At 40.0% G+C, this 24839-nt stretch overlaps 2 protein-coding genes across 2 annotated transcripts in view; one reads left to right on the plus strand and one right to left on the minus strand.

Moving 5' to 3' along the window:
- The window catches only part of tsen2 (TSEN2 tRNA splicing endonuclease subunit), a 29172-nt gene extending 17904 nt beyond the window's left edge, over positions 1 to 11268 (plus strand). Inside the window, exons 8-11 of the mRNA XM_082156504.1 lie at positions 962 to 998; positions 2240 to 2351; positions 10874 to 10963; positions 11061 to 11268. Of these exons, the coding sequence (XP_082012630.1) occupies positions 962 to 998; positions 2240 to 2351; positions 10874 to 10963; positions 11061 to 11120 (299 nt within the window). The 3' untranslated portion in view covers positions 11121 to 11268. The remainder of the gene's footprint in view (positions 1 to 961; positions 999 to 2239; positions 2352 to 10873; positions 10964 to 11060) is intronic.
- A 6868-nt stretch (positions 11269 to 18136) lies between these two features.
- mkrn2os.2 (MKRN2 opposite strand, tandem duplicate 2) lies at positions 18137 to 22598 on the minus strand. Its single transcript, XM_082156559.1, has 4 exons — positions 22118 to 22598; positions 21980 to 22029; positions 21453 to 21621; positions 18137 to 20367 (listed from the first exon to the last, which is right to left on the minus strand). Exons 1-4 carry the CDS (start codon positions 22318 to 22320, stop codon positions 20112 to 20114), a joined length of 678 nt encoding a protein of 225 aa, XP_082012685.1. The 5' UTR covers positions 22321 to 22598; the 3' UTR covers positions 18137 to 20111.
- Positions 22599 to 24839: the final 2241 nt, after the last annotated feature.

Genomic DNA, 24839 nt, shown 5'->3' on the forward strand with positions numbered 1-24839 from the left:
TTCTTTTACACTAATAAAAAAAAAGCGAGCTGGTATCGCCGGCGATACCGTAGACCTCAGGGGGTTAAAGAAGTCTGTAACACTACACTTCTGAAGAAAAATTTAACACTTTACACCTAAAGAAAAAATTGGTCACTACACTTTTAAATAAAACAAATTGGTAACACTACATTAAAACAAATTTGGTGTAACTTTATTTTAGTGTCCTTGTGTACTTACTATAGTTAATGATGCACAATTACAAGCAATTAGCCCTAATCCTATAAGAAGTGCGTGTTGCTAATATTACTCATTACTTATTTGTGTAATTATTACACCGTAACCAGGACAGCTTAAAATAAAGTGTAACCAAAGTTAATAACTTACATTTAAGTCAAATTGTGGCCAGTTCATGTATTCATTTTTCTACATCAATGAAAATAATTTCAAAAGAAGCCAAAGAATATCAAGCTTTGCATGTCAAGAAGCAACGCACAGACTGAAAGCAGAAAATATTTAAATCTAGGTAACCTTTAATGTTCATGCAACAATAGTTGTCAGTTTGAACCATTTAAACTGACTTGCATGTAATGTCATGTTTTCGTGTCTAGTGTGTACCGGCGTAGAATCGCCCATCTGTTCACAAAAGCACTGTTGTTTATGGCGTGTCCTTCTGAAACATTTAGGCCTAACCCTGAACTAACCGAGTCCAGCGGGTGAGAGAGATTTTCCAAGTAGTGTGTGTAACACTGGAGGTGGACAGGTGAATTATTCAGGTGTTTTAAGCATTGCTTTCCTCGCACTCAGACCCGTCGCACCGCACGCTCATTGAAACCGAGTCTTGGCTGTGAACTTCAGGAGTCATTGGTGGCTTTGACACATGACTCTCGCTTCGAGCGCACTATAGAGTTGCTATAGATTGCTTTTTCAGCTCAGATTCTCATTTGTTCCAGAGCTGATCCTTTATTTCTCTCTTTTCTAGTGCTCTACCGAAAAGGACCACCGTTTTATCATGCAAGGTTTGTTCTTGTTATGTTGAAAGTAGTTTGCTTTGTTGCATCAAGATACAGTCCAGCCAACATGCAAATCATTAGCCCATGATTTACACAAGCCATCCTAGGTGTATATGACATTCTTCCTTCAGACGAATACAATCTGAGTTATAGAAAAAAATGTCCTGCTCTTCCAAGCTTTATAATGGCAGTGAATGTCCGTTTCTGTTTTGAAGTCCATAAAAGTGCATCTCTCCATCATAAAAGTGCATCTCTCCATCATAAAAGTGCATCTATCCATGATAAAAGTGCATCTATCCATGATAAAAGTGGCATCTATCCATCATAAAAGTGCATCTATCCATGATAAAAGTGCATCTATCCATGATAAAAGTGCATCTATCCATCATAAAAGTGCATCTGTCCATCATAAAAGTGCATCTATCCATCATAAAAGTGCATCTATCCATCATAAAAGTGCATCTATCATCATAAAAGTGCATCTATCCATGATAAAAGTGCATCCATCCATCATAAAAGTGCATCCATCCATCATAAAAGTGCATCTATCCATCATAAAAGTGCATCCATCCATCATAAAAGTGCATCCATCCATCATAAAAGTGCATCTATCCATGATAAAAGTGCATCTATCCATCATAAAAGTGCATCTATCCATCATAAAAGTGCATCCATCCATCATAAAAGTGCATCTATCCATGATAAAAGTGCATCTATCCATGATAAAAGTGCATCTATCCATCATAAAAGTGCATCTATCCATGATAAAAGTGCATCTATCCATCATAAAAGTGCATCTATCCATCATAAAAGTGCATCCATCCATCATAAAAGTGCATCCATCCATCATAAAAGTGCATCCATCCATCATAAAAGTGCATCCATCCATCATAAAAGTGCATCTATCCATGATAATATTATAATATTATGATAAATAGATGAATAGATGCACTTTTACAGACTTCAAAACAGAAACACCCATTCACTGCCATTATAAAGCTTGGAAGAGCCAGGACATTTTTTTATATAACTCTGATTGTATTCGTCTGTAAGAAGAAAGTCATATACACCTAGGATGGCTTGAGGGCGAGTAAATCATGGGCTAATTTGCATTTTTGGGTGAACTATCCCTTTAAACTGAATTCAGAACCCAATTTATGCTGTTTTTTCAACTTTACTGCTTTAATATATTATAAGCCTTTGAATGCTTTGAGCTCCTGCTTTACTGTGTTTGGCCTTGTGTTCAGCTACTCAGTGGTGGTGGAGAGATCAGACATGTGTTTCAGAGGCGCTTCACTGAGGACCTTCAGCTGGAGGACTCTCGCCGCTCTCAGCAGAACCACCGGGAACGTCTCGAAGGTACAACACCTCTTATATCACATCTCTTCTCTGATGACGAGGGCGAGACACCTGTCACTCACATGAGATCAGCCAATAGCAAACCACAACCATCCAATCAATTCCACACTGACAAAATCAAGCCCCGCCTACATTTGTTCTTGTTCCAGAAGAGTTTCACTCGGAGATACGACACAATAGAGGAGAAAAGATCAGTGCTTCTTCAGTTTCATGCTGACTTTAATAACAAGATCTTAATTTTACTCATTTTTAAATCTAATTTTAATTAGTATCCCTTAAAGGTATAGCGGAGGATCTTTCCAAATTTTAGATAAGACCCGCCCTCTCCACTTTTTGAAAAGTTTGATTGATTCACCAGAATGATTGACAATTAGGAGGACCAATAGTATAGGTTACCCACCAGGAAGTAAAACATCCTCCGCTATACCTTTAAGTCACCTCTGTGGACTGAATAACTGGAGTAACCAGTGGACCAATGGCGTCGCAGCATCTCAAATGTTGGTTTGGTGTTTCTGAAAGAGTGTGTGATCAGAATGATTTGGTGTAATTCCCTCCAGAAGCGTCTCACACGAGTGTGTTCCCGAACACCAGCATCCGAACGCTAGAGAACATGACAGCGTTTACTGTGTTTCGTCTGACGCTCTGAGACACACTCGTTTATGATGGAGGGAAAAGAGTCTGATTGCAGAAACTTGCAGTTTTATTACTCATAATTCTGAACTAAATTTGCAACTTTGGATGGAAACACGCTATTGTTAGTTAGAGATGCTGCACAGACGCAGATAATTCACACACACATCTCTCTTTCTCTATATAATTCGTTCAAATAAATGCTATTATTCATTCATGTAAATAAATGTAATCTTGTGCACTTTATCTCTTTAATCTGATTTAAAGCGGGCAGAATGCTAGATCTAATGATGAAAATAAGTCATTTTTACCCTTCCTGTCAAACATCAATAACAGTTTTAACTTGTCAATGCTGGTAAATAACCATGGTATAAGTGTAATAATCCACGACCAAGTTGTGCATTAAACAGTTTGAACGTTCTCTCCGCTTCGTCGGGCGTTTTCTTCCTCCATTCTGTCACTGATGGAGTTTTGGTTTCTCGCCACTGTCGCCTTTGGCTTGCTTAGTTGGGGACGTTTAATATTCAACAATATTATTGATCTTCCTGCATTGACAGCATTATAGACCTTATGCGCCAGAGAAACGAGGGAGCCGCCATCTTTAGAATATTGTCTTTGAACTTCCGGTTTTGCGGTTGCTCTGTATATCTCTATGGCGCTGCTGTCCAGGAGTAATTAGCTTTTGAAGTGGATTTACTTAATGTAAAGTTAACGAAAGTTATCATGAGGACTGTCATTTCTAAAGCAGATGACTTAACAAATATCAGTCGACCGGGAAGATTTCAAAACGAGCCATTCATTAATAAACACGCAAAATCGCGGTGAAAATACAGACCGGAAGGCAAAAGACAACGAGCGCAGCGCTGAGAAGGGGTGGAGCTACAGAAGGCCTATATGAGAACTGAACTGAGCTGGACGATGACATCACTGTTTTCTCCAGAGCGGCTGTATATATATATATATATATATATATATATATATATATATATATATATATATATATATATATATATATATATATATATATATATATATATATATGTGTGTGTATTAGGGCTGTACTCAACCAAAGAAAATCTTGGTCGACTGAAGTCCTGAAATTTTCGACTAAAAATCGACTAAAAATGACGGTAGAAAAAAAAAACGTTAAATTAATTAGATGCGCACTGTGCGCAGGACTTGGTAGCCTTGTTGTCCGCCTAAATGAATTATAAATAAACATAAAAAACTAGTAGGCTATTTGCAGTATATTAAATCGTTTTTGACCTAATTATTTTGCACTGAAATGAGTCTGACACTCGAGTCTGTCGGCTCTGACAGCGCTGCATCACGTGCACCTGCAATATCATAGCTTATGATTTCCGAAAATAGTACTATGTTGTCAACTAGTGATATCATCACAAGAACTGTTGAGGAATATGCAACATAATTTAGACAATTATTTTTGTCATATGTTATAATAAGTTATAACTGTCTGTCAGACACTATCATTTCACCGTTCATGTCCTCGCACCGAGCGAGGCTGAACATGAGCTCAGCTTCGCAGCTGAGACACGAATAGACTATTAACTTAAAGCTTTTACTCTTAATAAACACAAAAGGCACGTCCACTTTAATAAAAAAAGAATATTTATTAAACAAACCAGATCAAGAGCAGAAACGAAATAAAGCGCATAACTGAAAAATAAAGCATCCTAGGCTCAAAACTAACACAACCAACAGCACAGCGCAATTGCGCATTAGGCTCCAAATAAAAAATAAAAAAGTTAGGTTATCACACTAAAACATTGAAATATGCTCATTCTGATATGTTCATATAGCCTACTCAAAACAGACAGGGCAAGCTAACGCAGACAAGTGAGCTTACCACTTTTAGATGATATATCATGTTTGTCGTCGAGCTGTTGCTTGCAAACTTTGCATTCGACCTTTTTCCTGTTATCAATTTTAACAAAATGCTGCCACACTGTCGATTTCTTTGTTGTTGATATGTTAGAAGAGGACTAACTATTAAACGCTCTCACAATTAAATAAATAATATTCAGCATCAAACCTTCTATAGTTATCGCGCTCTCTTGGGTTGGGCTAATCCAAAAAAGGTGAAAACAAGGGGGGTGTTCTGAAGACAGACTGTTACAGTGAAACAAGGGTACTCTGAAAACACCCCCATTAGCAGTTAGTGCTTTCCACCTGATGAAATGAGCGCGCCTCAGCGCGGCAAAACTGATGAAATAAACTCGGCAAAACTGATGAAATGAACGCGGCAAAAAATCGACCAATCAGAATTTTGGTCGAACCAGAACGTATCGACCAATTAATCGACTAATCGACTGGGACAGTACAGCCCTAGTGTGTATGTAATAAATAAATGAATTAAATTAATAACTAATAACTTTTTTACTAAAGAAATGAAACATCACTGAACTTACTTAAGCTGGACTGAGACACACTTTCACTGGTGCTTTTCTGTAAAAAGAACCAAAAAAAAAAAGTTAAAGGCCCCATTGATACAAGTTCACTTTTGTACCAGAAGCCAGTGCCGGCCCGAGCCTTTTGGGGGCCCTAAGCAGAATTTGATTCGGGAGCCCCCTCCCACCACGCAGTCACCTGTACTTGACGATTATTGACACAAATTTCACGCTATAATGTTACATTACAAATTAATACAATGAGGTTATGTATTAATACAAAATAAATACTTAATAAAAAATAGATACTAAAAAAAGTTTTAACTTTTTCTTTACTCTTTTACTAACTCTTTGAAACTTCTGAAAACAAACTGTCACAAAACATATCAAAAAAATTATTTGCAAAATATCCTCTAACGTTTTGCAACACTTTGCAGTTTGAATGATGTCTTGTATGAACATGACGGAGTATGTTTTTATGTTTCCACTGTTCGATCGCGCCCGCGCCTCACACACACACACACACACACACACACACACACACACACACACACAAACACACACACACAACATATTCCAGCATTGCAATCTTGACATCGCAGCCTGTTCGTTATAACCGTAATAAAATATAATAATAAAATAGTCAACCTAACATATAAAAAATTACACTGCTCTGTTTAAATAGTCAGTAGTACAATTCATACCATTCAGCGTAAACATCGCTCCACTGTGATGTTTCCAAGCACATTTTTGCGCGTGTGAAGAGGATTATTTTTTCCGTCGATATTGGAAAGTGAGTGAAGTTCAAAGCCTATGATAAAGAATAGTTTACCATCCAAATCCATCGCGAATGTTGAAACATTTTGATTCTAATGAGAGAGATACGTGAGCCCAACGCCGCTTACTTTCACTTTCACTTTAAATTATTTCGTTTTCGGCTTGTTTATAGTTAGTTTTTTATTCTTGTTCTGTTCTGAATATCATTACATTTAAAGGATAAATCATTGATCAAATCAAATTTTTGTGACATGGCTTAACATTACATTACAGTGACTGCGCACAAATTGTCTATGCACGCGAGGTTATGCGCATCACTCAAACACTGGCAGACTCAGCAGCAGTTGTAGGCAGGTATATTGATCATGAAATCAGAATTTTCTTGTCTTGAATTATTAATCCTTTCATTCATTTACGTCACTTGTTTAAGTTAATTAGGCTAACATGTAAAAAAAAAAAAAAAAAATCGATTGGGGGCCCCCTGGTGGCGAGGGGGCCCCAAGCAGCCGCTTAGTTCGCTTATGCCTCGGGCCGGCCCTGCCAGAAGCCATTCGTATTTGTAATGCAAATTTTTTTCATTAAGGATTCTATGGCTCAATCCCAATTCACCCCTTGCCCCTACCCCTCCGTTTTGCACGTTCCTCGTGAAGGGGTTGGGTTGTCTCGATTTTCTTTTGGTTGGAGGCAGGGCCGGCTCTAGGTTATTTGGTGCCCAAGGCGAGAGTGCCCCCCCATCATTTAAAGTAGGGGTGGGCGATATGGCAAAAATATCATATCACGGTTTTTTTCAGGAAAATCACGATTAACGATTTTATCACGATTCTTTTTATGTTGGTTTATGTTACTATTTTGTGACTTAGCATTACAGCCAATCTAATGTCCATATTTTAAAAACAAAGCCTTAGGTAACAAAAAAAAAAAAAAAAAATGGCAGACGGGTGAAGATAAATATATTTGTCATTATTTTCTTTGTTATTAAATATTAAGATCAAAGATACACATTACACATACACAACTTAATATACAAATTAAATAGGCTAAACAGTGCTTTACGTTTTCAGCTACAGTAGGTGTATTTAACAGTAGCATTGAAGAAAGTAATTAAATGAACAAATATGAAAATAAAACAAAACAGACTTCACTGTATAAATTATACATTGATACTTATTAAAGCTACTATTAAAGTTATCAGTCAAGAGCAGTGAGTGATTTTCTCTTTGCATTTTGTTGTTTTATTCAAATTATCATAAATTCAAATTATCATAATTTACTCTCTCAAGTTGTTTTAAACTTGAATAAGTTTCTTTCTTCTGTTGAAAATAAAAGTTATTTGGAAGAACGTGGGTAACCAAACAGTTGATATACCCCAGTGACTACCATAGTATATTTTTCTCCTATGGAAGTCAATGGGGACCAGCTATACTGTTTTGATAGCCACATTCTTCAAAATATTAATATTAGAAAAATATTAGAAACTATTAGAAGGAAATTAAAAAAGGTTTGGAACAACATTAGAGTGCGTAAATGATGAGAGAATTTTTATTTTTGGGTGAACTATCCCTTTAAGGACAAGCGGCAGAGTGTTTACTATTGCTACTGTCTCTTTAAGAGCTGCGCGCGACGCGTCTAATATACACGCATTTGACGAGCTGTGTCTGAAATCGCTCCCTATCCACTATATAGTGCACTATTTAGGGTGTCGGCCATTTTGTAGTGGTGTCCGAATTCTGAGTGAACGACATCATTCCCTTCATTCGTTCACTACTTTTACCCACAATCCTCTCTGAATTCGAGTGTACATCAGATGTACACTTGCTGAGACACTATTTCCCACAATCCAACACGATAAGGCGATAGAGCGCGAATGAAAAATAAATATGACGGACGGCAACAATGTCACCATGGCAACGGCGCACACGAGATAGAAAACAATCATTTGAAGGACACTTAACAATTTTGACTGACTGGAAACCCCGCGAAAGTAATGTTTAAATAACGTTTTTTTTTTGTTTTGTTTTTTACAGTTTTATGTATTTATTTATTTATATATATATATATATACAGTTATATCTATATTTGAATAAACAAATGTGTTGTGTAGTGTTTTGTTCTCTTTTATTTTCACATATAAATGTAAAAAGTAAATAAATATGACAAGCAAGTCTTTTTTTTTAAATCAAATAACGCAATAAACGTGAAAAATACATACATACAATTGTTACATACAATTCATACAGCCAAAAAAGGAAATATCAAAGATGGGTAAGTAATGTTTATGACGAAATTGTCCGAGCTCTCTGGCGCGTGATAATTATGTCAGCGTCCGAATTCGCTCACTCATTTTCGTTCACTCTTTGCTGATGTAGTGCACTCAACTGCCATTCACTATGTAGGGATTAGTGAATGAGTGAACGAGTGAGCGGTTTCAGACACAGCTAAGCAGATTTTCTCTCAATTTTCTCAAGTTTGCTTTCACTTTAGACATAACCGACTTTGTTTATGTAAACCTTGTGTGTATTTAACAGTATAAGCACAATAAGACTCGAAAGATAACTTAGTCCAGTATCAAGGCACTGGTAGACAGGCTTTTAGTGCATGTGAGCTTCACTTGTACGCGCTGAGAAACGCACACGTTAGAACAGCGCATCAGCACGGGAATTAAATGTTTAACCGACAAGGCATTAAAGCACATGCAAATTGTGCACTTTTGTGAGCTGCAGTGTCCCGTTCCGCTGCATTAACATTTTATGTGAATATACGTCACGTTGTTCAGTATGTTGGGACAGAGGCGCCAGAACAGATATAATGCACGATTCTACGATATTTCTTCAAAAGCAGATCGTGGAGACATTTTAATCGTCCACGATCAAAAATCGTCATATTGCACACCCCTAATTTAAAGCGCTAAAACCAGCTGTCAGATGTTTTCGCGCCACTCCCGGTTGCTGAGCAACGCGCGTGAGTTTGACAGCTGCCTGTCAGAGTGACTCAGTCGTTTTTTAGGATTGTAATATAATCTAGTAAAAGAAATGGACAAATACAAGCAGTGTGTGGACAGTGCACAGTAAAAGTGTACAGCGTGTGCGCAGCTTTCATAATACGATACATACATTTAATTAACTTTTTATTTTATTTTTTTATTCTGCAATTTTGCGCCCCGTCCAGCAGATGGCGCCCCAGGCGGCCGCCTGTGTCGCCTGTCGGCAAAGCCGGCCCTGGTTGGAGGGGTAGGGGGAAGGGCCAGATAGCCCTTGAAACGAAGATTTTTCGGGACCATACTTAAAACGAAGGGGTATGAGAAATGTACCTGCATACACCGGCTACAGAGGCAACATGACTGCCAATAATCATTTTCTTTATGTCACATTCAATCTTGTGTTCATATTTACGGTCATGTTCTTCAAAGAAACGGTTGCAGCAAAAAAAATCGCTAAAGTTCGTTAACAATATGACGCGTGTAAAAAGCAAAAGTTTGAAGCGAAGTGGACGCGCGAATGAGGCGAGTTCGCGTCCACCGCGCCGCGCTAAACACCTCATTCACGCCGCAAGACTTCCAGACGCGCGTAAACGCGTCTTAACATTGAAATCACTCGCGCCAGATGCTCTATTCGCATCCGGTGTGAACGTACCATTAGGCGTCGAAGATATCGTCATCTCCGTTGTTTTCTGCGAACTTCAGAAGAAAAATGCAAAAAAATAGCTGTAACTCACGCAAGACTACAGCTGACGACGACATCTTGGAAGTTTGTGATAAACATTGGCGCATCTCCTGTGACGTAGGCGCTAGCAACGACGTATAATGACGTGTAACGGTGTAGTAGTGGTGTCCCATTTACGCCTTGCCACTCTGTTTCAAGGGGTAAGGGGTAGGCGAAGGGGTATAAAATAGAATTGGGATTGGGCCTAAGTGTTGTTTTTTTGTCGTGTCAATTTTATTGTAAAGCACGGTGCATTGGAGTGTTGTAATATGTAGATATGTGCATGTGGAATAGGGCTGTCACTTTTTATTCGATATTTGAATATGCATTCGAACATGACGTGAAATATCCGTAATCGAACTATAAATAAACAGTTCGGTTTTTAAAGTGCCATGTGTAGTGCATTTTTTACAGTCTATGATTAGACCGTTTGTTTTTTATTTTATAGTTTGCCATCTCATCCAGTAGAGGGCGCTCTAAACGTATTGTAGCGTAGACCCATGACCAAATCAAGCAAATAATAGCCACCCTCTTGAAAATGGAAGATAACGCACAGAACGCCTGAGCGGACAATTACGACCCCAACTTCTACACCGTAGATGGTAAAGTAACCATTAAAGATAAGGTAGTTTGCCAAATTTGCAAAAAAACGGGTTACTTACGAATCCTCGACATTCAATCTTCGCGCTCACCTGTCAAGTTACCATCCAAATGAGGCAGCGGAGTTAGAGAGACAGCAGACGGCCAGGCGTCCAGGGGGCTCGTAGATATTCCAATATATTCGAAAACATTGCTTGATATTTGATATCCGTTCGAATTAGATTTTTCTCAAAAGTGACAGCCCTAATGTGGAATATGATTGGTTTTAATGTATGTGGTGTTGTTTTTTGTGTGATGCCACTGCCCTAATATAATTGAATATATAACTTAATTTACGGACAGTGCAAAAAGTGTGTATTTGTTGAAAAGTTTAGTGTGTTCTGTGACGTTGCGTATGTTTTCTGTGCAGGAACTGATGCTTTGCTACGTCATCACTCCATCAGATCTGACAGAAGACATGCTGTCGTCTCCCGAGTGTGTGAAGCGGTTCACTGTACAGGTGAGACAGAAAGACAGTGTGTGTGTGTGTGTGTGTGTGTGTGTGTGTGTCTCAGAGTTCCTCTACACGTCTGGATCTGTAATGGTGTGTGTTTCAGGAGGTGCTGGTGAGCAGATGGGTCTCCTCAAGAGAGCGGACCGAACAGGAGGACGTTTAAACCTGCATTCCTTTCTACATTCCAGTTTATTTTGCTTCAAAATATTAGGTTGCTATTTATTTATTTTTTTAATAATGTGCAGAGCTTGTTTAAACAACATCCAGACTCAAGTTAAAGAGTGTTCAACAATAAATACACCGAGAGAAGACCAGTGTCCATTGTGTTTTATCACTAAAGCAACTTTTCCGTCATCGGGCCGAACGGTTCTAAAGGTGAAGGAAGGAATAATTAATGACGGTCTGTTGAATTGTTAGAAAAGAACAGCAGAGTGGCCTTTACACCTCAGCTGTGCTTTATTCTCTAATAATTCAACGGTCTGGAGTGAATTATTCTGCTTATATTACAGTTACATCTCAAGACATTGGTCAGATGATGTGCATCTCATCCCACGCCTCCGTTGCTAATTCCAAAACATCATTTTAGAGCTAATAATGGAGACTTGAGCCACTAATAGCAGACGAATGCAGTTATTAATGCAGTTATGAGAGCGAGAGATGAAGCGTGTGAATTACCTGAGTCTGTGTAGCCGCGTATCCATTACCCTTCAAACTGCGAATTGAAAATACGGCCAATGGAAACATGTCAATCTCGCAAAAACTCCTGTATATCGCAAAAAAGATTTTACGCTCGCAAGAGGTGGTTTTTCAGGCAATTCGAAAAAATAATATTTCGCAAAAGTCCAATGGAAAACGGTTGGCATGTCCAGGTCACCTGACGAACGTAAAAGTCGCTCATTCTTTAAAGATGGCGCTGTATGTTTGGAGAGAAGACGTTTTTATTAAACTCATAAAAGACAAAGGAATTACGGGAATACTGGATTCAAAACAAGAAATGCCACAATTTATCCGGACTTCAAAGCAGAAATGAGGGAGAAACACCCAGAAACACCTCATCCGTGCCGCTCCCAGTATAAGGGGCTTTCCTGGCCATTAAAGCTTGGACACACGCCTACGACTCCTTCCGGGAATAATAATGGCTAGTGCGGTGTGGCTGAGACATATGTAAACCTATCAACATCCGTCACCATGATTTTTCAAATGATTAAATGCGAGAGGAAAAAATGTTGTTTAGTCCCATAACATCGGTTAATGGAACGTTTTTTATCGACATTTAGAAAATATTGCAGAAGTTTTGCTTAAGTCTGTAATGGAATCAGAATCAGAATCAGAAAGAGCTTTATTGCCAAGTGTGCTTGCACCCACAAGGAATTTTTCTTGGTACTGAAGCTTCCAGTGCACATATACAGTGCCCTCCACAATTATTGAACCCCCTGGTAAATATGATCAAAATGGGCTGTAAAAAATAAATCTGCATCGATTATCCTTGTGATCTTTCATTCAAAAAATGTGCAAAATTCTAACCTTTCATTGAAGTAAAAGAATTGAAAGTGGGGGGAAAATCACATTATGAAATAAATGTTTTTCTCCAAAACACGTTGGCCACAATTATTGAAACCCTTTTATTAAATACTTTTTGCAATCTCCTTTTGCCAAGATAACAGCTCTGAGTCTTCTCCTATAATGCCTGATGAGTTTGGAGAATAACTGACAAGAGATCAGAGACCATTCCTCCACACAGAATCTCTCCAGATCCTTCAGATTCCCAGATCCATGTTGGTGCTTCTCCTCTTCAGTTCAGCCCACTCATCAGGTCAGGGAACTGGGATGGTCATGGCAGAAGCTTCATTTTGTGCTCCACAACAAATTTTTGTTTTGATTTTGATGTTTGTTTTGGATCGTTGTCCTGATGGAAGATCCAACCACGGCCCATTATAAGATTTCTAGCAGAAGGCGTCAGGTTTTGATTTTTTATCTGTTGATATTTGATAGAATCCACAATGCCATGTATCTGAACAAGAAGTCCAGGACCTCCAGCAGAAAAATATGCCCACAACATTAAAGATCCAATGTATATTAAATTGTACACATGGGGTACTTTTTATCCTTGTGTTCACCAAACCCATCTAGTGTGTTTGCTGCCAAAAAGCTCTGTTTTAGTCTCATCTGACCACAGAACCCTGTGTTGTTTGAAGATCCAGTCGTGTCTGACAATTAAATTTGCTGGAATTTGTTTTTGGATGAGCGAGGAGGTTTTTTTTTTAAACCCTCCCAAACAACATGTGGGGATGTAGGGGTTGTTTGATAATTTTTTTTTTAGGCTTTCTGACCCTAAGACTCAACTAATCTCTGCAATTCTCCATCTGTGATCCTTGGAGAGTCTTTGGCCACTCAAACTTTCATCCTCGCCGTGCATTAAGACAGTATAGACACACGTCCTTTTCCTGGCAGATTCATAACATCTTTAGTTGGTTATAACTTCTTAATTATTGCCCTGATGGTCAAAATGGGGATTTTCAATTCTTTAGCTATTGTCTTACAGCCACTTTCTAGTTTGTGATGCTCAACAATCTTTTGCTACGCATCAGAACTGTATTCTGTGGTTTTACTCATTGTGATGGATGATTAAGGGGATTTGGCCTTTGTGTTTCCTCATATTTAAACTCCTGTGAAACACGAAGTCATAGCTGGACAGTTTCATGTTCCTAGTCACCCTGGTGTACTAAAAAAGGTAAATATTAATGGGAATATACTTCAGAGATATTTTACTCGTAAAAAATTCTAGGGGTTTCAATAATTGTGGCCAACATGTTTTGGAGAAAAACATTTATTTCATAATGTGATTTCCCCCCCACTTTCAATTCTTTTACTTCAATGAAAGGTTAGAATTTTGCACATTTTTTGAATGAAAGATCACAAGGATAATCGATGCAGATTTATTTTTTACAGCCAATTTTGATCATATTTACCAGGGGGTTCAATAATTGTGGAGGGCACTGTACAAATACAAAAAGAAACATAGTAATACAAATTCTAAGAATAAAATATATAAAAAAATAAAATAAAATAGTATAAAAAGTAAAAAAAAGGGGTCACAGTTGGGTTTAGTCTGAATAAACATTTACAGATTATGAACATATTTACAGTATTTTGAGAAGTATGAATAATATAAATATAAATATCACCTGAGTTAGAGAATATTACACTAGACAGTGGGAGTCTAGTGCATGTTACAGATTATGAACATATTTACAGTATTTTGAGTAGTATGAATAATATAAATATAAATATCACCTGAGTTAGAGAATATTGCACTAGACAGTGGGAGTATTGCACTTGCAGGCATATGCCTTGGGGGGCATGTTAAGTGTTCAGAAGGGAAATGGCCTGTGGAAAGAAACTGTTCCTGTGCCTGGATGTTCTTGTGGCCAGTGATCTGTGTCGCCGTCCTGACGGTAACAGTTCAAACAGGGGGTGTCCAGGGTGAGTGGAGTCTGTGATGATTTTACCTGCTCTCTTCCTCACTCTGGAAGAGTACAGGTCCTGGAGGGTTGGCAGGGGGGCACCAATAATCCTCTCTGCTGTCCGGACTGTCCGTTGTAGTCTCCTGATGTCCGATTTGGTAGCTGAACCAAACCAGACAGTGATGGAAGTGCTTAAAACAGACTCAATGACGGCTGAGTAGAACTGGATCAGCAGCTCCTGTGGCAGATTGAACTTCTTCAGCTGGCGAAGGAAGTACAGTCTCTGCTGGGCCTTTTTCACAATGGAGTCAATGTGATTTGCCCACTTCAGGTCCTGAGAGATGGTAGAGCCCAGGAACCTGAATGACTCCACTGCTTCCACAGTGCTGTTCATGATGGTGAGAGGGGGGAGTGCTGGGGATTTTCTCCTGAAATCCACAATCATCTCCACTGTTTTGAGCGTGTTCAGCTCAAGGTTGTTATAGCTGCACCAGACAGCCAGCTGTTCAACCCCCAGTCTGTAAGCAGACTCGTCACCATTTTGGATGAGACCGATGACGGTGGTGTCGTCTGCAAATTTCAGGAGCTTGACAGAGGGGTCTTTAGAAGTGCAGTCATTAGTGTACAGGGAGAAGAGCAGTGGGGAGAGAACGCACCCTTGGGGGGCGCCAGTGCTGATGGTGAGGGTCCTGGATGTGAGCTTCCCCAGTCTCACTCGCTGCTGCCGGTCTGTCAGGAAGCTGGAGATCCACTGACAGATTGAGGATGGCATGGAGAGCTGAGTCAGTTTGGCTGTGAGAAGATCAGGGATGATGGTATTGAAGGCCGAACTGAAGTCCACAAATAAGATCCGTGCATAAGTCCCAGGTCTGTCAAGATGTTGCAGGATATAGTGCAGTCCCATGTTGACTGCATCATCCACAGACCTGTTTGCTCTGTAAGCAAACTGAAAGGGATCCAGAAGGGGTCCAGTGATGTCCTTCAGATAGGCCAACACCAGTCTTTCAAACGACTTCATGACCACAGACGTGAGAGCGACAGGTCTGTAGTCATTAAGTCCAGTGATTTTAGTTTTTTTGGGAACCGGAATGATAGTGGAGCGTTTGAAGCAGCAGGGAACTTCACACTGCTCCAATGATCTGTTGAAGATCTGCGTGAAGACTGGGGCCAGTTGGTCAGCGCAGGCTTTTAGACAAGCAGATGAGATGCCGTCTGGGCCTGAAGCTTTCCTAGTCTTCTGTTTTTTGAAGACTCGGCTCACGTCCTCCACACAGACCTTAAGCTCAGGTTGGATGGCAGAAGGGGGGAGGAGAGGGGTTGCAGGAGGTGATGGTGGATGTGTGAAGTGCACATCAGAGCGGGTGTGAGGTGTGAGTCTGGGCTTCTCAAACCTGCAATAGAATGCATTGAGAGTGTCAGCCAGTTGTTGATTCTCCACAGATCGGGGGGATGGTGATTTGTAGTTGGTGATGTTCCTCAGGCCTCTCCAGACTGATGCCGGGTCGTTGGCTGAAAACTGGTTTTTCAGCTTTTCAGAGTAGCTTCTTTTAGCAACTCTGATCTCCTTTGTCAGTCTGTTTCTGGCCTGGTTATACAAGATTTTATCCCCACTTCTGTAAGCATCCTCTTTGGCATGACGAAGCTGTTTGAGTTTCCCAGTAAACCATGGTTTATCATTAGTGAATGATAAGAATGTCCTGGTAGGAATGCATGTATCCTCACAGAAACTGATATATGATGTTACAGTATCTGTGAGCTCATCCAGATCGGTGGCTGCAGCTTCAAAAACAGTCCAATCAGTGCAATCGAAGCAGGCCTGTAGATCCTGCTCTGCTTCGTTGGTCCATCTTTTTACAGTCCTTATTACAGGTTTAGCTGATTTCAGTTTCTGCCTGTAGGTCGGTATAAGATGAACCAAACAATGATCAGAGAGCCCCAAAGCTGCCCGTGGGACGGAGTGATACGCATTCTTTATCGTGGTGTAACAGTGGTCCAATATATTACTGTCTCTGGTAGGACATGTAACATGCTGTCTGTATTTTGGCAGTTCACGGGAGAGATTTGCTTTGTTAAAATCCCCAAGAATGATTAAAAGAGAGTCTGGGTACCTTTGTTCCATTTCAGCTATATGTTCAGCCAGCTGTTGTATCGCCGCGCTCACACACGCGTCTGGAGGAATGTAAACATTCGCGAGAATGAATGAGGAAAACTCCCGCGGCGAGTAGAAAGGTTTACAGTTTATGAAATGTGCCTCTAAATTAGGAGAGCACATCTTCTTCAGTGTTGTTACATCTGAACACCAACTTTCGTTAATGTAGAAACACAATCCACCACCTCTCGTTTTCCCCGTTAGTTCCGCGATGCGATCCGCTCGGAACAGCTGAAAGCCCGGCAGATGTAGTGCGTTGTCCGGTATGGCTTCACTCAGCCAGGTTTCAGTGAAGCACAGAGCAGCGGAGTTTAAAAAATCCTTGTTAGTGCGGGTGAGGAGAAGAAGTTCGTCCATTTTGTTAGGAAGAGATCGGAGATTCGCAAGATGAATACTGGGGAGTGCAGTACGGAGGCCGCGCTCGCGGAGTTTAACCAGCGCGCCAGCGCGCTTCCCGCGTTTGCGTCTGACCGCGCGTTTGAACAACACCGCTGCCCCTCCGACGAGAATGTCCAGTAAAACGTCTGAGTAATCAAAATCTGTAAAAAAGTTGTCTGGTGTGTGTTTCCTAATGTCCAGTAGTTCGTCTTTGGTGAAACTGATAGGAAAAGAATGACTAAACGCAGAACAAACCAACAAAAACAACACAATAACTGGAGAGCTCCACACCGAGGCAGCCATCCGCGGCGCCATCTTGGATATTGAATTAGTATCCATTCATATATGGATATAGATGCTTCTGCCGAACACTGAGAGACAAGCTGCGCTTGGACAAGCGCAGCTTGTCTCTCAGTGTTCGGCAGAAGCATCTCTACTAATACTGAACTGTACGTTTCTCTGCTTCAAGAACAGCGCCGTTATTACTTCGCTAGAGAGAAACGTCGTGTAGCTTTTAGGTTGTTACGCTATTTCACTGATGAAATCGTCAGAGCAGCGCTGACAACACGTTTCTGTGCGAGTGTGTGTGTGTGTGTGTGTGTGGTTTAGTGGGAAGAAAGAGTGTTTTCCATACATAATGAAACGTAATTTTGTGGCAAAAAACAAGGAAATAATGTCGTTTTTATCCTGTTGTTTACTATATGTGACCCTGGACCACAAAACCAGTCACATGACGCACGGGTATATTTGTATGGGTCAAAATTATAGATTTTTCTTTTATGCCAAAAATCTTTAGGATATTAAGTAAAGATAATGTTCCATGAAGATGTTTTGTTAATTTCCTACCGTAAATATATAAAACATTTATTTGTGTGAGTGAATGCAACACAATAGTGAACATAAATGGAGATTTTCTCAATGTTTCGATTTTTTTTTTTGCACCATCAGATTCCAGATTTTTCAGTAGTTGTATCTCAACCAAATATTGTCCTATCCTAACAAACCATACATCAATGGAAAGCTTATTTATTCAGATTTCAGATGATGCATAAATGTAAAAAATTGTGTCACATATGTATTTGCTTGGTCTGTGTCGTTGTGAGTTTTGGTTCTTTTGCTCTGAAATAACTGAAATCATTCGGCAAAGTGATATGGAACTGTGATGCGGTCAAAACCTGCCTGGAACTACTTTAGCTGTGCATTCACCTGAAAACAACTGCACACCTTAGAATGTTTGTCAACCAATCAGATTCAAGCATTCAACAGCCCTAGTGTACGCAGTGAGAATGGTTATTTGGCCCGACAGTGGAAAAGCAGCTAAAATGCTAGCACGAATGTGAACAGAACTCAAATTCTAGACCAAAGACACATTCACACCAACGACGACCATACTGATCAAGTTATCGTTTTAAAAATCAGTCTAAATTTAAAAGAATACATTTACATTTAATCATTTAGCAGACACTTTTTTAATCCAAAGCGACTTACAAATGAGAAGAGCAATAGAACCAGTTAAACTAATAATAGGACAACAATATGTGAGTGCTGTGACCCTCAGGTTGCTCTAACGCAGTATATGTAATTGTTTTTTTATTAAGATTCCGCATTACAGATATACCGACAACGACACATAGGTTGTAATCACATTCAGAATGATTTTATTTCAGCTAATGAACGATAAAAACATTGACAGTTGTCGTTCTCAGCAGGGGCGTTGGACTGGGGGTAAAACCAGTACTGATTACCAGCGGCCCCAAGGGGAGAGAGGGACCTTGAAAAGTCTGGAATATATTCTATTTTACCTATATATTTTAATTTCCTAATTAAATGTCATAACGAATGTCAGATGAAATGTAAAGTTAGTGTATTGGCTGAATAACTTGGTTGATTGACTACATTTTGTATACAAAAAAGTAAAGACTACCTAAGGTCTCACGGTCCCACCCTTTGCTAATGCACCAAATGGTTTAGTCCATCTGCGCGCATTTTGTTTATGTTAGTTAGTTGCATAGATATCCATATAAGGCTAGATGTCTTAAGGCGGAGTCTCGAACGGCATCACCGGCGGCCATCTTGTCACAGGGAAGCTTTCTGGCGAGCTCTGTGGTATCTGAAGTAAGGTGAGTGATCAGCACGAACACAAATCCTCTTATCTCGCTGAAATCTTGACGGATTTACAAACGGTTTGGTTTCTTACAAACGTTATTAACGTGGCTATAATTCTGGATGCTTTAACATGTTTAAATATATAATATATTTATTGATAAGTATGCAGTGTCATAACTACATCTCTGACGTTTATAACAAACCAAACCGTTTGAAAGTCGGTAGAAAATTGAGCAAGTTATGGTTATTTAAAAAGTACATGCACCATTAACACAATGTTACGAGTGAGCGAGCTCCCTGTGGCAAGATGGCCGCCGTGTGCGGACGTCGACCTCCATTGGCCAGCAGTGCGGACGAGACATTTAGCCTTTATTATATGATATCTATGGTTAGTTGAGCATCTGGTGGAGCGCAGACTTCTGCTGTAGAAATGTCTTTCTCAAAGCCAAAGCAGGCCACCGAAAAAGAAAGGAAAGACAGGAGAAGGAAAGAAAACAAAATGAGGGGAAACAATTGGTAACTGACTTCTTTTCAAAGAAAGGTGAGCACAAACTAGAACACGAAATCTATAGTGCTAAACTGCTTGAATATCTTCGCGATCATTAGTGCTAAAAATGAACTGAGACGACCCATTGAAAGCAGAACATACACTTTCAGATGATAATTTGGTTATACATGTAATCTGAGGTAAAGGCTAAATAAACTGTACACTAATGATGCTGTTTGCATACAACACACCATGATAATAGCCTAATTTAAAACATGTTTAATTTTAAATTAATAGGCTATAATAACTATATCTATATCTGTTGAGGAACATGGGGGCCCATCAGGACTGCCTATGCATAGGGCCCGGGCCCCCCTGGTTCTCAGTGTCACATTCATCATGACTCAAGTATATCTAAACCGTACAGTGTTTCTGGAAGTGAAATATGTCTGATTTTGAGAAGCTTTACCAAAGTGTAATTTCAGCTCATAACAGATTAACAGGCACATTTACGCATCATTCAATCAAATTCCACCTTGATACAAGATACATGAATGATTAAACAACATCTCAGAAGTTCTTGTGGTCCTCGTCCGCCTCACTCGGACTCTCCCGCGAGTTTCTCCTCGGACTGTCGACGATGTGGAAGTGATTCTGGGAAATCTCACGGCACAACATCATGTACTTGGAGGCTCTTCTGATCCGAGGCAGGACGAAGGTGTGTGTGAACCGGTCTTTGCTCAGGCCCGGCTTGGACTGCGCCGCCAGAACACAGTTGATGAAGGTTAGCGTGAAGCTGTAGCAGTTGTGTGTTTCCTCGTTAAAGCTGGAACATAATCAACACCACACACTTACAGGAGCAGTCACCTTCAGAACTAAACTTCTTTACTCTCCTCCACGTTATCCAAGATGTTCATGTCTTTCTTTCTTCAGTCGAAAAGAAATTATTAATTTTTTTAGGAAAACAGTGCAAGACGAGCATTAGTGGTTAAGAAGTATATAAATGTTTATTTTGTTCTAAAATGTCGCTGGTTTGTCTAGATGAGACTCTAATTCCTCGGCTGGATCGTGTCGAGACTTTGAAGCTGCACTGAAACTCACATCTGGACCTTCAACCCGTTGGACCCCATTGAAGACACTATATGGAGAACAATCCTGGAATGGTTTCCTCAAAAACCTTCATTTCTTTTCCACTGAAGAAAGAAAGACATGAACATCTTGGATGACGTGAGGAGAGTACTTTTTTTTATTTTAAATTGAGTTTCATTGGAGGGGGTCCAAGACCCCAGGACTTTTGTCTTCACTTGAACCACGAATACACACACATTTTTTTCCACAAGAGCTCGGCAGAGACTCCCAATGTGAGATATTTAGAGTGGAATTAAAAGGGTTGTGCATGAAATTGTGAGTTATTTTAAATTTGAGTTGAAAGAATGTGAGGATTCCGTTGGATGCAGTTTTCTGTGTGTGTGTGTGTGTGTGTGTGTGTGTGTGTGTGTGTGTGTGTGTGTGTGTACTTGTACAACTATCTTTGTGAGGACCAGTTTGAGTTTTAGACCATTAGAGTGAGGACAAAGAGAGTAAAGTGAGGACATGTTGACCGGTCCTCAGTTTCTGAGAGCCTTTAAAGGCCTGTTTGAGGGTCAAGACTTGGTTTTAGGGATAAGGTTATAGTGAGGTTAAGGGTCGGTTTAGGGTCAGGGGTCGGGTTAGGCACTTAGTTGTGATGGGTAAGGTTAGGGTAATCGGCTAGAGATTGCAGTGTGTCAATGAATGTCCTCATAAAGATAGATGTACAAGAATGTGTGTGTGTGTGTGTGTGTGTGTGTGTGTGTGTGTGTGTGTGTGTGTGTGTGTGTGTGTCTGTGTCTGTGTCTGTGTCTGTGTCTGTGTGTGTGTGTAGTCTTTGACCTGTGCCACAGTGGGTCCCACATCTGATGGGAGGAGAACTTCTCCAGGTACTGGTCCCACTGGTTTATGAGACTGAACATGTCGGGCTGGACCAGCGGCACACACACACAGCGTTCCCATCCCTCCTGTTCCCGCTGGACTCCGGCCCTCGTGTAGTTATAGACTATTCCTGGATTCATTCAATTCACATTTATTTGTATAGCGCTTTTCACAATACACATCGTTTTAGAGCAGCTTTACAGAAGAGTCCACATTACAGTTTAGAGTCTGTTATCAGATCTGATTTGAATCAGTTTTTATGATGTTGTCCATTTTCATTTAATTTCAAATTTTTGTACTTTAACATAAACTAAATGAGAAATGTTGAAATTAATATATACATTTTATTTTGAGTTAAAAAAAAGTAGATTTTTTTTATGTTTGTAGTTTTAACCCTGATTATAAGAAAACTAAAACTACATACACTAGCAAATACAAATTTCTTTATATACTGTAGCACTTTTGTGTGTTAAAATGACAGCACATACCGTTAGTGTTAGTGATTCCTGTGTGTAGATCCGAGTGGCCGTCAAAGTCCCTGCAAAAGCACAGCGTCAGTCCGAGAAACTGTTCAGTGAATCTCTACATGAGGATTTGCTCTTATAAGAGCGATGTTAAAGTCGTACCTGAGCACACTGTGTTCTGCTGAGGCCACGAGGAAAGCGCACGGGACTTTGTGTCCGTTAGAGAAGGGGTTGGGAATGCTGACCGGCGCCTCCTCAAGCCTCTTCCCACTGAAACTCATCCCGCATTCAGGACATTGATCCGGGACGAAGAAGCAGAAGATGTCCTTCTCACAGTGGTTGAGTTTGATCACACTCTTGTCCATCGGGAAGAACACGGACAGACTCTGTGTGAGACCGAACTCTGAGTGAACAGAGAGAATGTGTGTGTGTGTGTGTGTGTGTGTGTGTGTGTGTGTGTGTGTTTGTTTCAGTGACGTCGACGCTTCACGCGGATCCGGTTGCCGCTGACAATCCTGAGGAACTGTGGTGTCGATTTCATGGCAACTTCATTAATGTTCATCAGCTCGCGTGACGACAGGCTTCAGTTCCTCCGTCTGCCTTCTGTCAAACACTGACGATAAACAGATCAGTCATTCTTTACACACACACACACACACACATACACACACACACTCACACACACACTCACTCACTCACTCACACACACACACACACTCACACACGAACAAATCAAACAAAAGTCTTTTTTTTAAAAAGTACTTTTTTTTAAATCAAGGGCTTCATTAGTTGCACCAGGTGTGCTTGAGCTAGAACACATGAGATATCTGAACTGGTGTGGATTGTTGAGTGTCACGTTTGACTGAATGTTAGAAATATGGCAAAAGAATGGTCCAAAAAGAGAAGATATCATCGCCCTTCTCAAACAAGGCACATGATACAGAAAGATAGCGAAGGCACTAAATGTTCCTCGAGACACTGTTGGAAGCATAGTTCGCAAGTTCAGTGTTAAAGGAACAGTGGTTACTCTGCCAGGACGGGCAGAAGAAGGGACGTATCAACGGCTGAAACCAGATCTCTGAGAAGGCCGGTTCAGAAAGCCCTGGAGCGACTGCAGAAGACCAGCAGCACTGTTCCTCTGAGGCTTCAGCTGAACAGTGAGGCATGATGCCAGACTACACCACTACTGACCCAAAGCACAAGAAAAGAGCTCAAAATCATAAATAAGCCACAGAAGTTTTGGGATTCTGTGAAGTGAAGTGATGAAACAGAACTGGAGCTGTTCGTCCCTGTGGATCAGCGGTGTGTGTCTGGAGGAGGAAGAATGAAGCGTACTCTGTCTACAGTTCAGCATGAGGAGCTCGTGATGCTCTCGGCTGATGTATATCCGTCACTGAAGTATCAGGAGATCCTGGGAGAAAACATCATGCCGTCAGTGAGGAAGCTGGAGCTTGGACCTTCAACAGGACAATGATCACAAGCAAACCTCAGAGTCCAGCAAGGCTTGTTTGCAGAAGAAGTCCTGGGAGATACAGTCACATCACAGTCACACAGTCTCCTGACCTGAACCCTATAGAACATCTCTGGTGGGATTTGAAGGCGGTTGCAGAACACAAACTCAGGAATATCCCTGAACTGGAGGCCGTTGCTCATGAGGAACGGGCTCAGATCCCTCAGACACAGAAGCTGCCGTCTGTTATACATCTCGCTTCAGCGAAAGGCTCTACTAAGTGCTAAAGATGAAGGGGGTGAACAATTTTGAGAGTGCAGAAGTCATTAAAAGTTGCATTTTCAGTTGAATTTGCGGAAACCACTTGAAACATTTGTTGTGTTGAGCTGTTTCAATTACTTTTGTTTGATTTGTTCATTGCAAACAGCTTAAATTGTGTGCATTTTTCCATTAAAGCTGATTTGCAGTGGGGGTTGAATCATTTGGATTGCAACTGTATATATAGACAAAAACAACTGAAATATACATGAGACATGATCTTGTTTTATTGGTGCTTTTTGAATACACTATATATTTACTCAAATTGTTAAAACTTGAACTACAATGAAAATGGAGAATATTAATGAAACTATAATACATTAGTATCTCAATAACACCAAAACAACTGCGTATAATTGAAATGTTAAATGGTACAGCTATAACACTAATGCCTTTACACAGTAAATTGTACTTTTAAATATTTTTCATTTATCAAAGTAACAGAATCTGACCGGTAGAACTATGTGAACTAAATCAAAGTTCTTTTTTAGTCAGTTAAATATATAATTTTAGTATCTCAGAAGAAATGTCTGTCTAATGGACATTGACTCAAACTTTCAAGCCTTGTGATGTCACACTCAACATCTTTATACTGTATAAACTGTGTGCAGATTTAATCACCTTATATTAGGATTAAGGTGGATTCTCCTGAAAAGTTTAAACTATGCAAATACACTGAAAAGTGTCCCAAAAAGCGTTTGATACGAGTGTGAATCGAGCGTCACTGCAACTCAAAGCCAAAAGTCTGCTGTATTTACAGGGTTACAGACTGACCCACATCTGTCATGTGATGAGTGACATCATCACTCTTAGAACAACAGGTTCTATATGGAACTTTGAATGGTTCCGTCTGGAGCTTCATTTGCAGAACATTTTTCCCATCGTAGGATCATTTTATGGATTTAGTTTAAATGTAATTGGTCTTAATTGACTTTTAATTTAAATTACATTTTCTGAATTAAACTGCTCAAAAACATACTTTATCACTAGAAAACATTTAAATAACTCATTGAAGTTGATGTAACTTTTGTCCCTCTAGTGGTTAAAATCCAAACTGCATGTATTTTGTGGAAGAACATTGTTGTGCTGAATATGATTCTTCTGCTGTTCATAAAA

Source organism: Leuciscus leuciscus (genome assembly GCF_965113295.1).
Source record: "Leuciscus leuciscus genome assembly, chromosome: 23".
NCBI classification, from domain to species: domain Eukaryota; kingdom Metazoa; phylum Chordata; class Actinopteri; order Cypriniformes; family Leuciscidae; genus Leuciscus; species Leuciscus leuciscus.

What these genes read in the sequence shown, in the direction of transcription:
- mkrn2os.2 (XM_082156559.1), bottom strand. Translation starts at nt 22,320, where the DNA reads ATGGACAAGAGTGTGATCAAACTCAACCACTGTGAGAAGGACATCTTC. An exon ending in GCAGAACACAGTGTGCTCAG is followed by an intron (nt 22,030 to 22,117) that starts GTACGACTTTAA and finishes GTGCTTTTGCAG; the next exon opens with GGACTTTGACGGCCACTCGG. An exon ending in TGGGACCCACTGTGGCACAG is followed by an intron (nt 20,368 to 21,452) that starts GTCAAAGACTAC and finishes ATTATGTTCCAG; the next exon opens with CTTTAACGAGGAAACACACA.